Source organism: Hyperolius riggenbachi, chromosome 1, assembly GCF_040937935.1.
Source record: "Hyperolius riggenbachi isolate aHypRig1 chromosome 1, aHypRig1.pri, whole genome shotgun sequence".
NCBI lineage: Eukaryota > Metazoa > Chordata > Amphibia > Anura > Hyperoliidae > Hyperolius > Hyperolius riggenbachi.
In genome coordinates this window covers 440,262,208-440,279,280 of record NC_090646.1, presented here as the reverse complement: position 1 = coordinate 440,279,280, position 17,073 = coordinate 440,262,208, and the positions used below count along the sequence as shown (strand labels likewise).

The following is a 17,073-nucleotide window of genomic DNA, read 5'->3' as shown; positions in this document are numbered from 1 at the left end:
AGGGAGCTGCTATGGCCCTCACCCTTCCTTACTTTCTGCCAGGCAGAAGCGGATTGGTATAATATTGTTACCAAATTCACAGTACAGGTGGCAGCAGTGTGCCACCAATACCGATTGGTGCCTCCCCAGTATGGATAACTGTACTTCACCCCTAAAACTGTCAGACCCCTATAGTTACCACTATCAGTAGCTGGCCCATCTGTATAGGTACCTGGCTGCCCAGTACAGGTAACTGAAATAAAAACCCTTCCCCCCATAGGTAGCTGTTGCCCCAGTTATGGTAGTTATCACCCACAGTATACGTAAACTGCCCCACCCCCATAGTTCAGTGCCCCTCCAATATAGGTAGATGTTGACAACCACAGTATAGCAAACCCCCCATCCCCTTCCTTCACCCTGACACTTCCCATCGTCCCCTCTGCTTTTTACCGTGAATGATGGAGCTCTTCCTACTAGCCTGCACATCAACGCTCTCCTAATGCTCAAAAAACCCTTCCCAAATGTTTGTGGTGTTGCCCTAGTCACGCAGGTCTGCTGGGGGTGAGGTAGGAAGTAAACTAGGGGGACATCCAGCAACTCAGGGGACAGTACGATAGGCAGTGACCTTATGTGACCTTTTCCCAATTCTGCTCCTGTTGCTAGGTAGGCCACTGGTGACAACAGAACCATAACGGTGGGGTGGGTGTGTGGTTGGGCATATGTAGCCGTATGTGACCTAATTTTGATAACATTTATCACTGCGGTTCATATGCATAGTGTGAGTGAGTCACTTCTTTTTGGAAATGTTAACATAAACTGCTTGCCTCAAGACAGAAAATTGCATATTTAATCTGAAGAAAGTCCTGTGGTGTTAATGTGAGTCACATCAAATCAACAGACTGCAATGTTGCGCACATTCCATTCCATTTGTTTGATTTGAGTCAAAGTATGAAAAGAAAATAGATTTACATCTAATTTTAATAAGCCATGGAATCTGCCAAAACCATGCAGTTCACTGACCCACTAAGCAGTATGACGTATCCTGCTACTGTGTCCAGACACGTCCCAATTTCCTGGCTGTCCAACCTACCACATTACGGGCCGGATCCCAGAGATAGAGGCTTGTGTGCATTTGGTTATGGGAGTTGAACCTTACTATTAAAATGATATATTGATTTGTCTCCCAATTTCCTAAGCTAATACATTTTGACAAGCTTACCAATTATCCAAATAACAACCAAGTGTGACGCGTGATGCTACTCAATGGACCTCCCACCCCGCCATGTGAGTGAGGGGTCGGGTCCAGGACACAGATTGTAGGCAGCTGTTAACAGACAGTCTTTTGTTAGTGTATGCGAAACCCATGGGCCGAGAAACCAAGTAGAATTGTATATGTACTAATGCACTGTTGTTTTGCAGGCCACTCCGGAAGATTTCCCACATTCTCTTGTGTGTGATTCACCAGACGCCCCGCCTTGTCAAAGTCAGAGCAGTGAAAGAACACCTAATCCAACTGCAAGGGCAAGAAGCAAGAGAAAACGTGCGTCGACTATGCATGGAGATTCGGCTTCAATGGCCATTGCTTTGAGCCTCCTAAAGAATCAACAGGATGACATTGACTGTTACCTTGACAACATTGGGAGCAGGGGCGTAGCAATAGGGGGTGCAGAGGTAGCAACCGCATCAGGGCCCTTGGGCCTGAGGGGCCCCCAAAGGGCCCTCCCTCAACTACAGTATTAGCTCTCTATTGGTCCTGTGCTCATAATAATCACTTCTATAGATGCTTTGAATAGTGGTAATAATTAACAAACTGTCCCCCTTCTCCTTCTTGCACCTCTGACACTGTAGTTGCCATTGGCAGGTTTTGGTGCGCCATATCAGTTGTTATGTATAGAGTGCTTGGGGGGCCCCCAATGTAAAACTTGCATCGGGGCCCACAGCTCCTTGGCTATGCCACTGATTGGGAGGCAAATGAGACACATGGTGACAGTGCAACATTGCGCTGTCGAAATGATCATCAATGACTGCGTATATAAAGGCTTACAAGGCACCCTTGTTAAAGGAAAACTTAAGTCAGAAAAAAAAAATGACATTTACTCACCCGGGGCATCCCTCAGCCCCCCGAAGCTGGATGGTGCCCTCGCAGCCCCGCTCCGATCGTCCTGTCCCCGCCGGCGGCTACTTCCGGGTTCGGTGACAGCCACCGACAGGCTGGGAACGCGGCTGATTTTCCGCGTTCCCAGCCGCTATATCATGGGAACGTGGAAAATCAGCCGCGTTCCCAGCCTGTCGGCGGCTGTCGCCGAACCCGGAAGTAGCCGCCGGCAGGGACAGGACGATCGGAGCGGGGCTGCGAGGGCACCATCCAGCTTCGGGGGGCTGAGGGATGCCCCGGGTGAGTAAATGTCATTTTTTTTTCTGACTTAAGTTTTCCTTTAACAGCGCTCAGTGAAATCATGAGTTCTAAATGTCCACGTTGTTCCAGCATGCAGCGCTACCAACTTCCACCTGATTCTTATCAACACATGGTTGCGGACAACAGTTTTACATATCACACATTATAGTTTATTTTGGAATCAAAGGTGATTTTATTATTACTCGTGTTTTTTGTTCTGGCCATCTTTTTTTTTTTTTTAATCTTTATTTTTTTTTTTTCAGTAAATTTTATATTGATTAAAAAGTGTTTGCATGCCATACTTATAAGCAATAAACGTGAAATGTCATGATTGCTCAACGATGGAGACATGGAAACACTGTTTACTTTGGCATCCTCATTGGAACCACTAATAAAAATCCACATTTGGGGACAGTGTTGTTTGCAAGGTATTGCTGGGATTGCAACCTGAAAATGTTGTTTTGCTGGTTGTCTACAACATTGTTTGTTTTTAAAATTGTGAACCCGTTGTAGGAGTGTTGGCCCATAATTTTACAGGTATACACATAGTTTGTTTACAGGTATATCGGATTATTCTCAGTGGGACGTTGTGCTGTAATGCGACATTAAAAGCGAACGGCAGTATTACAACACAATGCTCCCAAAAAGTGGTAATGAACATTAACGCTGTTTTAACATAGCATACAGTACATAGAGTGGAGCAATGCAATGTATGGCTCTCTGTATCTGTGTATCGTCTGTGTTTACAGGTAACGCACTGGAGGCAGTGAGTTAACATAATGCAACATTGACAGTGCGTTGGTAAGGTCGCACTGTGAATGTCGCATATCTTTAATTATACAGTGTGTTAACCTGCATTATAATGACTTAATTCACAGTGGGACGTTGTTGGCCTGTGGTATAAAGCCTAGAGCTTAATTAAAGCCTATACCAGGGCTGGGAACATTACGTGTGCTGCCCCCGCATGTTGTGGTCCACGGTCCGCAGATGTAAATTATTTCAATTCATTATATACATTCACTTCCCACTGCCCTCCCTGCTAAGTTGCAAACCGGAGTGGGGGGATTACAAAATCACCTTCAATTGCTGCTTCATGCATTTTGCTTATATGGCAAGGAGGCATCACCTGACATGCAATCCCTGGTGTCACAACTTGTGACATCCCGTTGCCATGGAGACCCAATGGGGGAAGTGCTCATTGACGGTAAGTTATTAAATCCCCCACTACACACACAAAACTCTGCAGGGAGGGTGGGCTGAAGGATACGGCAATCCGTCCACCCTGATGTGGCCTACAGACCATAATTTACCCAATGCTGGCATGCACCTTAAAATAATAAGGGACAGGGAAAGGCTTTATCCACAATTACTTTAACTACAGGTACACACATGGGACAAAACACGGGTAAATTGTTTTTTAATTTCAAATCACAATCATCTAAACACACACAAAAAGATACCAATTGACTACACATGTGCAATTTTTATTTTTGGTTAGGAAGCACAATTATGATTGCAGAAATGCCCTGCTGCCCAGAAAGTTTATCTGTTCTTCCTCCACATGCAGGCATACACAAAGGTGTACACTTTCCCATGGCTTTTTAACCTTTTCCCCACCAAGCGGGCATCGATATTGCCAGGCGCTATGGACCCATCTGCGAAAGCATCCAGAGCTGTACCAGCCCAGATGGTACAGCTCCCAGATGGTACAAGCCGCCCCTATCATCAGGGAGTCAGCTGACATACTAATCCCCTCCCCAGGAGAAATGAAAATCACCGAACCCAATTGTCCAATCCACTTGCTGTCACCCTTGCTTCCCCATGCAAAATCTGTATAGTATAGGGTAGGCTTGGGAAAACTGTATGCGTGATGCTTAGCATCGTGAATGCTATAACATCACAATGCCCCCCTCGCTGCAAACTGTGCAGGCGGCATGGGAAAATCACCTCACTCAACAATGTCCCACGTCACGTCTCCATACCTGCAAGGTGTCAAATGGCGTGACGTCAGGACCTGGCAGCGTACATGCTAATTCAAGCATTCTTGCGGTTCAACCGTAATTACATTTGATTAATCGGTTGCAAATACGAGCTAGCAACAAAATGTTCAATTGTTGCATTTGAGAAAAGATAAAAATCCAACCTGTCTGATCACATTGCGTTCGAGAATCCGATTGCAAAAATTGAGATCGAAAAATTGACTAGAAACATTCGATTCCTCTCTTTTTGCATATCCAATTGCATCCCATTCTATTGGATTTTTCAATCACATTTAGGATCGAGGGATACTATTGCATGGTTTAGAGGGGCCTTAAGAGCCAGGCGAGCTTTGTTTAGAGTAATAATTGTGCTGGAGTTGTGACTGTATTCGTCAATGGAGTTTTGGATTTTTACTATTGCGTGAGATGGCGTTCTTTCAACTGCTTGAGATGGAATAAAGAAGATTCCTTCGAACTATTCGTCTGCTCATGGTGCTTAACTGAAGTGATCTGTACTAGTTTATGTATTGATCATCTGTGTAGGTATAATGTATGCATAGCAGTCATCTATTACCAGAGTAATGTTTTTTTCTAAAAAGGATATTTCCTTCTGAGCAGAGTTTTTATCATTAGAGCTGTTACTGGCTCTTTGGTTTTGTCAGGTTTGCGTGGGAATACCAGAGACCAAGAAATCCAGCTCACACAGTAACACCTGTGCTTGTGGCTTCAACTGATGAGGAAACCTAACAGGTCCTAAGCCTTATAGAAAATACTCTATACATAAAATGAACATTAAGACAAGATTTGCAACACTCAGTTTTCAATTTACTTTGGTGGAAACTACTGAAATGTACATGTTGAATTTTATTGGCTTTTATCCCTTTTTAATAAAGTGAACTATGTAAAGTATGACAATAAGTATGCCGATCGTTTATTTATGGGTCCATTTACTATGATATTTAGAAGAGGTGATTTGCTGCTTAGTTTACCACTTCTGTGTACAATTTATAAAAGACCAGGGATGGCTTATGATGACTTACTGCATTTCTCTATTCTGTTAGGTTTGTGTGGTATATTGTAATTACATATGGTTCCATAGAGAATGGATGGGAAATCTAGCATATTCTTCCATTTGCTCCTACCTGTCTGAACATTTTTCTTTTTTTAGCATTTACATTTTTAATAAGTTTAGTGTTGTACATACATAATTCAAAAAGGCAATAAAAATACCAATATAGTGCTATAGGTAAAAAAATACGTCAGTGTTTAATAAAAACAATGGATAGCAGTCAAAATGTTTCTGTACAGTGTTAGCGAAACAAAATTATGTACGTAGAAAAAAACATCAACACTTGTAAAAGTAATACCTTTTAATGGAGAACTGATAAAGTTAAATTATGCAAGCTTTCTGGGATCTAGTCCCCTTCTTCAGGCATATTTCCAGATGGTATCTGAAGTAAAACACTGATCCAGGTAGATTTACCTGCCTCAGTGTTTTACTTCAGCTAATATCTGGAAATATGCCTGAAGAAGGGAACTAGATCCCAGAAAGCTTGCATAATTTAACTGCTTCACGACTGCTCCATGCCGATTGGCATGAGCAGCGCGGCAGCCCCAGGACCACTCCACGCTGATTGGCGTGAATGGCCTGGAATGGAGATTGCAGGGCGCCCCGCTTGAATGAAGGAGCTCTGCTCCACCTTCAGCCTCCCAGCGGTGATTACTGCTCGGAGACTGTTAGCTGGTGAAACCACCATCTATTAACTCTGTACATCGCTGCGATCTAAGGCAGCGCTGTACTGGGGACAGCTGTGTGTCAACGCTGTCCCCCTGGGGGACACATGAGCAATCTGCTGTGATAGGCTGAAGCCTATTACAGCCAATCACTATGATAGGCTGACTGGGGGAGGGAGGAAAAAAAATCCACAAATTAAAAAAAAATATTGGTGTAAAAAATAAACATTGGGGGGGGCGATCAGACCCCACCAACAGAAAGCTCTGTTGGTGGGGAGAAAAAGGGTGGGGGGGGGGAATCACTTATGTGCTCAGTTGTACGTCCCTGCAGTGAGACCTTAAAGCTGCAGTGACCCAATTAGGAAAAAATGGCCTGGTCACTAGGGGGGGTTTAACACCGCGGTCCTCAAGAGGTTAACTTTATCAGTTAGCCATTAAAAAGGTATTACTTTTACAAGACTTTTTTTTTTCTTGTTTTTTTCTACCTACATAAAACAATGGAGAAAGTATCTTAACAGCAACAATGGTCCAACCACTACCTATTTACATGACTACTCACGGCTGGGTAGTGTGGAGGACATCTAACAACCCAGTTCAAGGAAAAGAGTTGAAATGGGCCATTACTAAAACATGGACATTGTAAAACATTAAACTTGCACCCAACTAAAGTATAAGGTCTCTTTGGAGATATTATAGGTTCCAGGCTTGGGGTAAGCAGGCATCCGTAACCCCTTAATTAGTGAAGGAGAAAGGGTGATGCTCTTGTACGACTGTATCATGGTCTAGCATAAACCAAGAGAGAGAGTATTGGAACAATGACCTAATGATCCTGTGACCCTGAAAGAGTCATGCGTGTCAAAAGATCAACTCCAAATACTGTGTTCAAGTTGGAGGTTTCTTTTGAGTGCAGGGATAAGTACAATGAATGCCTGAGAACTTCCAAATGGTTACAATTAAGGGAAGTCAGGTTAATATAGTATTTCAAATTAAAGGCCTGTGTTCTTCTTCATAATCGGTGTGGTCAACCAATAGCAGGGCCAATTGAGGTGATAAATGTATATGCATAAACCATTAACTACAGAAGAAATTGACATTGGAAGAATTATTTCTTTAATACATTTATGGTTTAAAGTCAATGGGATTTTTTTTTTTTTAAGCCAGATACTTACCTAAGGAGAGGAAGGCTCTGGGTCCTATAGAGCCTATCCCAGTGATGGCTAACCTTGGCACTCCAGCTGTGGTGGAACTACAAGTCCCATGAGGCCAGAGGCGTATCTAGAGGGGTGCAGGCATGGCTTGTGCCACGGGCGCCACAGCACAATTGGCGGCATGCCTACCCCTGCCCTACACCAGCCTGCTTGCCTCCATGCCTCCCTGTCATTCAGACCTCAGATCAGATTAATGCTGTTATCTGGGGAATATGGCTACTTAACCTATGCATGTAGGGCGCACTTTGCTTAGTGTTAGAACAGAGGAAAGAGAGTGAATAACAAGAGCTATTTCCAAAAAAGTAACCTCAGCAATATCCTGAGCCAAAACACACAAGCAACCATAACACAAATACACGAGAAATGATGCCGTTTTTAGAGGGGAAGGGGGCTCTGACTGAGGGGGGGGGGGGGGCGCAATTTCATTGTTTGCCATAGGCGCTATATTACCCAGATACGCCCCTGCATGAGGCATTGCAATACTCTGACAGTTCTAAGCATAACTCGGGGAGGCAGAGGCATGATGGGATTTGTAGTTTTGTCACAGCTGGAGTGCCAAGGTTAGCCATCACTTGCCTATCCTCTCCTTCATTTAAATCCGCCGCCGTGGGGGACTTTGGAAGTCTTTGGGAACTGAGTCCTCCCAAAGACAGGTGGCTCCATACTGCACATGCATGTGTGAGAGAGGGGCTCGCAAGTGCGTCTTATGGAGCGGCCTGTCTTCGGGAACACTCGAGCTCCCAAAGACTTATGGAGCCTCCCTTTGGTGGCAAACACAGCAGTATTTGACCAAATTGGTTGAATACTGCTACAGGGGATCCTGTGCTTGAACGGGGACTGGGAGAGGAGAGGGAAGGCTCTATAGGACCCAGAATCTTCCCTCTCCATAGGTAAGTATCTGGCTTTTTTTTTTAATCAACATTACATTAAATAGGTATGAGGTAAAAAGTGACCACCTATACCAATTTACTTGGAAGGGGAAGGACACTGAAGGTTGCCTTTTTAAAGGGGACCCCAAGAGTCCACTGTAAGTCCTCCACCCAGGCCCTATCCTCACATGCATGAGGGTAGTTATTACCACCACCACCTCCTCCTGAGCAGCAGAGGTGGGTCCTACGTCCTTGACATAGACAGTTACTTTGCAGGGTAAGGAACAGAATTCTGCCCCTTTCCTGCAAGGACCCTTATGTCCTGAACCATGCAGGCTGGTGCTGCTTAGAATTAGATTTCAATAGGCTGTCTGGTTAAGCCTTTCTGTCTATACCAGCACACATACGCGGATTAATAAACTTTTTTTTTTTAAAGCCAGCGGCAGTTGACTGATAGGGACCTATCACCTGCTTCAAGCTGCTGATAAATTCAGTCATCTTCCTTTATGTTGCTTCCCAGCAGCACTAAACTTGCAAATGCATAGAGGGAAAACTTGGAGATCAAATCAGTTAAACAAGTTTTTTTTCCGCTCTGCCAAGTGAAAAGTACAATTGCATCAGGTGACGGTGTCTTAGCCGGATATTAAAACCTGCCACTGCCAGAGCTTAATGCTTGTGAGTTCAGCAAATGCATAAGGCCAAGTGTCTTCTGTGCTCATTTAATACATAGCAACATGACCTAACAATATATACTGTTCCATCTCTGATATGCAAAATTATTTCTTATTCCTATTTCATATTTGCCTTGGCTTTTTAAATACCTCATCCCTTCAAATATACCCTACATTGAATAACTAATTTCTAACCCTTTAAGGGAAAAAGTAATGAGAGAGTTCAAGATAATGTTTAAAATCATAACTTACCTGCCATAAAGTGTCGAATTTCTTTCCTTCTGGTATTGACAATTTTCCAGTTTTGTCACGGTCAATGCGATAATGTGAAACTTTTCTATCATGCAGCAAACACAGAGCATAGGATCCATTGCTATCCCTTTCTCTTATTCTACGGAGGATACAAACAAAATAATTCAATAGCCCTATAAGACATTTCATAATTAGTGCTGTAGTAAAACATTCTGTTTACCAGTTTATAGATACTAATTTGTAGCTTTGACTTAATCAATACCAGTCCTAAGTAACAGTAAAATTGCAGTGTATTGCTTGCAAACATTTGTTAATTACCGTATATTCCGGCGTATAAGACGACTGGGCATATAAGACGACCTCCCAACTTTTCCAGTTAAAATATAGAGTTTGGGATATACTCACCGTATAAGACTACCCCTCTTCCAACGCACACCAAATTAAAAAATCATATACTGCTGCTATGTATGAACAGATACTGGTGCTGTACTGTATGTGGTACCCAGTATATAACAATATATAGGCGATTGACTGGTTGGATTAGTCAATTCTCCCTAAGTGGACTGGTCAGCTCTCCTTGTCTACTTGTTTATCAGAGCTGTATGGACTAATAGATCGCACTGTGCCCATGAAACTCGCCTCTTTCACCCGTCTGGCCCGCCCTTGTATCCTATTTACCTCCTTCTCTGCCTCTCAGATTTCGCACATGTGCACCTGCCCACTTCACTACGGTCCTCAGCAGCGAGATCTGAGAGGCGGTAACAGGATAGGGCGTATCACCCGGCATCAATGACACCCGGCGTATAAAACGACCCCCAACTTTTCAGATGATTTTCAAGGGTTAAAAAGTCTTATACGCCAGAATATACAGTAAGTGGGAGAAGATGGTTGCATTAACAATTCAACACAATGGGCAGCACATTGAACACATTTAAAAGTGGTCAGAAACTCAAACTTGTAAATAACTCATGAAATAATAAAGTTACGTTACAACATTTTTCTTGTGAGATTTCCAATAAATTTGATGTCATATGACCCTCTTCCTATTGAAAAAACAAAAGTTGGATTCAAAATGGCCGACTTCAAAATGTTTGCCATGGTCACCACCCATCTTGAAAAGTTTCCCCCCTCACATATACGGTACTAATATGCCACAAACAGGAAGTTAATATCACCAACCATTCCCATTTTATTAAGGTGTATCCATATAAATGGCCCACCCTGTAGATGAATCTTAAAGTGACATTGCACCTTTTCATATGCAAGTACCATAGCATGTGTCACTCAAGTAATGCATGTTGCTCTAATTGTCCAATGCATGCTACATAACCCGCGTAAGTGGTTAAACTATTTTATGCTGCCTGCGGATGGCAATCTTACTGAAATTTTTGTGAATTTGGTCTGACACATCAAACCAACATGCAAGACGGCCTATTTCAGATTGTTGGTCCTCCTCAGTGCATGGTAGGGATTAATGTGGCTCTATGGGATAGGGCTTAGACCAGTAAAACAGAATACCCAAGCGGCTCTGGGTGACCCAAAACTACTAGGAAAGTATAGGACTAAAAGAGACTGAAAAGCCCTCCTACTAAAAAGCACAAGGCTCTGTGAATTTTATAACCTATAGGCTTGCGATACACCAGCAGTTCTGGATGTAAGCCTGTCATAAAGAGATAATTTGCATATTTAGTAGTGATGCATTGTTGGAGACCACAGTCGCTCATTTAAAGCTGAATTACATGAAACCTGAAAGAATAATGTTATAAAGTAAAGTGGTCTTTAAGTGACCACATCAAAATCAAATTAAGCGCCATTTGTCATAATTGCTGTTATAAGGTCCTGGCTGTGATAGCAATTTTTTGAGAGTCCATTGTTAAGATATTGAAAATGTGGTACAGTGCTTGCATATGGACCGTAACCTTACTAAGGGACTTTGGGCTCTAACAGTTGCTGACTCCGGCACTGAGTTTCATGTGGGCATTGCCCCGGTTATTTGTGAGGTCTTCTGGTGGAGCTAGATAGGGCAGGGATAGTAAGTATGCCTCCTTATGCTTTAGGAACAGGCACAAAATAGTCTGTCTCTGGCTTTCTTTCTATCTATGTAAACCTAAAACTACACGTAATAACGAAAAACAGACTCAAGCACTGGCACAGTCCAGCTGGCAATGGTACCCACAGTTGCACACAAAATACAGCGCTTGATTGATTGAGAACACTGCCCTATCAGGTCTAAACATTGGTAAAGCTGCTTTGCCCTGGGAGCACACAGCAATTTTATTTTACTATTACTTACACTGATTACCTAGTGCACATTCAACGATTAGCACATCCAGCATTACATAGGTAAGGCCCACGCTACTAAGCTAATGTTGGGAATACACGGTTAGATAATGCGCCAGAATCGATGGGGGCGCCTCCTCGCTCGTCCCCGTGGCCGCCCGGAACGATTCCCGCTCGTCCCCGCGGGCACTTCCTTATCAGCGCTTCATTTTTTTTGCATTGTCCGCCCCCGGGGATCGAGCGCGGAATGGATCCGCCGCGGTGATCGGACACGTCGGATATTATCAATCGAGCCATTAGCGGCTCGATTGATAACTAGAAACTCGCCGTGTATGCCCAGCATAACATACTAAGATAGTAGCATAATACACGTTATTGTACACGTTATTATCTTCCTGTTTAGTAAGCCAGCATCTATTCAGTAGAAGACAAATATAAATGTTGTCTTGTCTTGGTATTTTGTAAGTAAAACAGGTCTTATGTCTTATTCTAAACAAATACAAGTAGTAAATATATATTTGGTCATAGATATTTGGTGTTTGTTTTCAATGGTTTTTATTGAAATTGGAATCATAAATTGATGATTGTAGAGTATTTTCTTCTAAACCGGTTGGAATTAACCTCATGTATTATAATCTCAGTATTCCATCATAATACACATATTCAGAACTAAATATAATGTTAAAGGGACTCCGAGCAGTGCAGAAACTATGGAAAGATGCATACCATTTGAAGCTCTCTTTCTCCTCTTTCCAACAATATATAACCGCCGCCCTACACCTTTTAGTTTTCGATATTTTCGCGATCGAAATCGCGGCAGCTCCATTTAGCTGCTGACTTTGGGGAAAAGTCGTCCTGTGTAATACAAGCAACTATGGAAAGATGCATACCATTTTGAATCTCTCTTTCTCCTCTTTCCAACGACCCTACACCTTTTAGTTTTCGCTATTTTTGCGGCCACGATTTTGATCGGGAAAATAGCGAAAACTAAAAGGCGTAGGGCGGCGGTTTATATATCGTTGTAAAGAGGAGAAAAAGAGCTTCAAAATGGTATGCATCTTTCCATAGTTTCTGCACTGCTCGGAGTCCCTTTAATAAGGTACCGGTAGCATGAAATATTTTGTGTTCCTTGTCCCCCTTAATCAATCAAGTTTCATTTTTTTAGTATCAAAAGTTTTTATTATAGAAGTCATACATAATACAGCATGATTATTCAAGTGAACAGCAGTTCACAAACAATACAGTGGATACAGGTGATAGTAAAAATAGGAAATTATACATGTCCCCTACATAGTGGAGCTTATCAAGTTTCCACAAAATATGACTTGTATGTCAAGATATGAAACAAATTCAAACAACTAAAATTAATAAACAAAACTGAGAGGTTGTTAATACGGGAAACCAGATTGGTAAACGAGAATAAAAGTGTGTGGCACAGTTGATTCTACTCCACAAATATTAAAGAAGAAAATCCAACCCAAAGTAGTCCCTTATGTATTCAGCCACAGCTCATCATCTAAACCACTTCTCCGGTCAGTCCAAGGTTCCCAAGTTTTATAGTGAATCGGAAGTTTATCCAGGATGTTAGAGTGAGGCCTGGAACCCACTACAAATCGCAAATCACTAGCGTTTTTAATTCGTGTTTTGTAAGCGATTTTCTGACGATTTTGGTAGCAATTTTAAAAGTATACGTTTTTGCCAGCAATTGTGATAGGGATTAGTGATTTTACTTCTGATTGGTCCTTTTTAAGTTTTTTTACAGTGTGCAGTAATTTAAAATCACACACAAATCACTATTCCTGAGCAATTTGCCTGTGCTTCAATACTTTACTCTGAAACGCAAATGCTCCCAAAATGCTGTATGTCCTGCAATTGCAATTTTGCTCATCTCTACTGTGGAATTTGTTACATTTATTTAAATTGGCAGAGCATTTAGGGAAATCACAAGCAATTTAAAGCACTCCCTATAAACGCTCAAAAAAGTACTCTAGTGGGTTCCAGGCCTCAATCATTTCTGACAGCTGCTTCCTATCATTTTTATTATTCACAGAGGTAATGCTAAGCTTAGGTTTGAACCACAAAGAAGCTAAATATAGTTTAAAACCCTCCTGGCGGTATAAAAAAAATACGCCAGGAGGCAGCGCGGCAGTTTTTTTTTTATTTTTTTTTTTCTATATCATGTAGCGAGCCCAGGGCTCGCTACATGATAGCCGCTGCTCAGCGGCATCCCCCCGCCCTCTTCGATCGCCTTCGGCGATCTCCGATCAGGAAATCCCGTTCAAAGAACGGGATTTCCTGGAGGGCTTCCCCCGTCGCCATGGCGACGGGCGGGATGACGTCACCGACGTCACTGACGTCGGGACGTCATTGGGAGTCCCGGGCCACCCCTCGGCGCTGCCTGGCACTGATTGGCCAGGCAGCTCACAGGGTCTGGGGGGGGGGGGGGCCGCGCGCCGCACCGGATAGCGGCGATCGGGCGCGCGGCGGCGGCGATCGGGGTGCTGGCGCAGCTAGCAAAGTGCTAGCTGCGTCCAGCAAAAAAAAAATTAAACAAATCGGCCCAGCAGGGCCTGAGCGGCACCCTCCGGCGGCTTACCCCGGGGTTACCGCCAAGAAGGTTAGCAATTATGGCTATGTATCTATGCTTAGGATATTTAGTTTTATCAGGTTTTAGACCCAGGAGAAGTGTTTTTCCAAAACCTGGACTCGAATATAAAGCTTGGCTAACTGGGACCAAAATTTGGAAGCAACTGGGCAGAACCACTAAGTATGTTCTATTGAGCCAACCATCTGACACCCTTAAAGAAAACCTGAACTGAAAATTAAAAGTCAAAATAAACATACAAACGTCATGCTTACCTCCTGTGTAGTCTACTCATCAATCTCTCTCTCCTCTCCTGCTTCCTGTTTGTCCGCTGTGATCAAGGGACTTCTCCGTCCTCCATTTTGAAAATGGCCATTACCCCATAACAGCTTTCTGGTCAGCATACTGTTATACTGTAATATCGCCCACTTGAGCCATAGGGAAACATGGACATTACCGGCCATATCAGTTGTGCACTCAGCTATAACTGACAGCAACTGATATATAACTGACAGCAACTGATATATTTCAGTTCTGACAAAATGTTGTCAGAACTGGAAGGGATCATTGTCAGATGAAAATGTTGAGCTTCTTAGAGGAACTGATGGCAAGGTAACTATTTAATGTTCATTTGAAGTTACCTCATGTGTTTATTTTAAATAATTTTACTCAGTACAGGTTCCCTTTAAATACATAATGGGGATTGCCTGGGATCATTTTACCAACTTTCAATGGGACTAGATAGGCGCGATGGAACAGCTTAAAATGTACATGAGACAGTACACCGTGCCTTATTTATACGTACCTGGGTCTTCCTTCAGCCACATGAGTACCATGGGCTCCCTGTCCTTGCCAGCTGATCCGTTGTCCCGTGGTCACCTCTGGTATCTTCTTTGATTGGGGGCCAGTCGTGGTGTTCTGCGCATACATTCCTGGGACAACTGGGTAGGAGGGTAAAGGAGCCCACGGTCCTCATGGAGCAGGAGGAATCCCCAGGTACGTATAAATGAGGCACACTGAACTGTCTCAGGTTCTCTTTAAGGGAGGTTTCAAGCTCAGAGGCCTAAAAGCTTCCTTGGGCTAGAGTTTCACCACAATGGATCCACTGCTGATATGCTATGGGCCTGTCCCCAAGCCAACATAGGTTTTTTCTTCTGGCCCACAGGAGGGGAATTATATACATCATAATTAAATACATTATAAAGAAGGGCTTCTTTCTCAGGGGGTCATAAATACTTAGAGATTCCAAGGAAGTGATATTCCAACCGAAGGGATGAAAGAAAATGGTGGATCTGCTGGAGTCTAAACTGTTCTGTTCTGTCATTAACAGCATAGGTTTGAATATGTGCAATAAAGATATGCTTGATTTTATACAGTGGTGATGTTTCTTGTATTTCACTGGGGGCTTCACAAAACCACAATCACTTTTTTAGGACCTTTGCATGAGCACCCTGTAGTTCCTTATTAAATGATATCTGTACCGCTGCTTTGTCTTCAACGGTGACTGTGTCATATACCTGGAACAAACCAGCAGAGCACCTGATTTGCATACTTCTTCTAGGTTAGTTATATAGAGGAAGAGACTAGTGGAGAACGCAATAAGGCTTTTTCCTTGACAGCCTCTGGCCCGTTTGGTAATGCTAAGTAGGGACATTAGATTAACCACTTGAGGACCTAGGGCTTTCTACCCCTTAAGGACCGGCCACTTTTTTTCCATTCAGACCACTGCAGCTTTCACGGTTTATTGCTCGCTCATACAACCTACCACCTAAATGAATTTTGGCTCCTTTTCTTGTCACTAATAAAGCTTTCTTTTGGTGCTATTTGATTGCTCCTGCAATTTTTACTTTTTATTATATTCATCAAAAAAGACATGAATTTTGGCAAAAAATGATTTTTTTTAACTTTCTGTGCTGACATTTTTCAAATAAAGTAAAATTTCTGTATGCATGCAGCGCGAAAAATGTGGACAAACATGTTTTGGATAAAAAGAAGCCCATTCAGTGTATATTTATTGGTTTGGGTAAAAGTTATAGCGTTTACAAACTATGGTGCAAAAAGTGAATTTTCCCATTTTCAAGCATCTATGACTTTTCTGACCCCCTGTCATGTTTCATGAGGGGCTAGAATTCCAGGATAGTATAAATACCCCCCAAATAACCCCATTTTGGAAAGAAGACATCCCAAAGTATTCACTGAGAGGCATAGTGAGTTCATAGAAAATATTAATTTTTGTCACAAGTAAGCGGAAAATGACACTTTGTGACAAAAAAAAAAGTTTCCATTTCTTCTAACTTGCGACAAAAAAAAAATGAAATCTGCCACGGACTCACCATGCCCCTCTCTGAATACCTTGAAGTGTCTACTTTCCAAAATGGCATCATTTGTGGGGTGTGTTTACTGTTCTCGCATTTTGGGGGGTGCTAATTTGTAAGCACCCATGTAAAGCCTAAAGGTGCTCATTGGACTTTGGGCCCCTTAGCGCAGTTAGGCTGCAAAAAAGTGCCACACATGTGGTATTGCCGTACTCAGGAGAAGTAGTATAATGTGTTTTGGGGTGTATTTTTACACATACCCATGCTGGGTGGGAGAAATATCTCTGTAAATGACAATTTTTTAATTTCTTTTACACACAATTGTCCATTTACAGAGATCTTTCTCCCACTCAGCATGGGTATGTGTAAAAATACACCCCAAAACACATTATACTACTTCTCCTGAGTACGGCGATACCACATGTGTGGCACTTTTTTGCACCCTAACTGGGCTAAGGGGCCCAAAGTCCAATGAGTACCTTTAGGATTTCACAGGTCATTTTGAGATATTTCGTTTCAAGACTACTCCTCACGGTTTAGGGCCCCTAAAATGCCAGGACAGTATAGGAACCACACAAATGACCCCATTTTAGAAAGAAGACACCCCAAGGTATTCCATTAGTAGTACGGTGAGTTCATAGAAGATTTTATTTTTTGTCACAAGTTAGCGGAAAATGACACTTTGTGAAAAAAAGGTGGCCTTTTAGATGACAGGTTGTATTGGGCCTGATCTGATGGATAGGAGTGCTAGGGGGGTGACAGGAGGTGATTGATGGGTGTCTCAGGGGGTGGTTAGAGGGGAAAATA

General features: G+C 42.8%; 1 protein-coding gene across 5 annotated transcripts in view; it reads right to left on the bottom strand.

Moving 5' to 3' along the window:
• The window catches only part of SYK (spleen associated tyrosine kinase), a 218,170-nt gene that overhangs the window by 118,992 nt on the left and 82,105 nt on the right, over positions 1 to 17,073 (bottom strand). For all 5 annotated transcript variants that reach the window (XM_068237920.1, XM_068237926.1, XM_068237936.1 and 2 more), the window contains exon 4: positions 9,088 to 9,226. In XM_068237920.1, the coding sequence (XP_068094021.1) occupies positions 9,088 to 9,226 (139 nt within the window). The remainder of the gene's footprint in view (positions 1 to 9,087; positions 9,227 to 17,073) is intronic.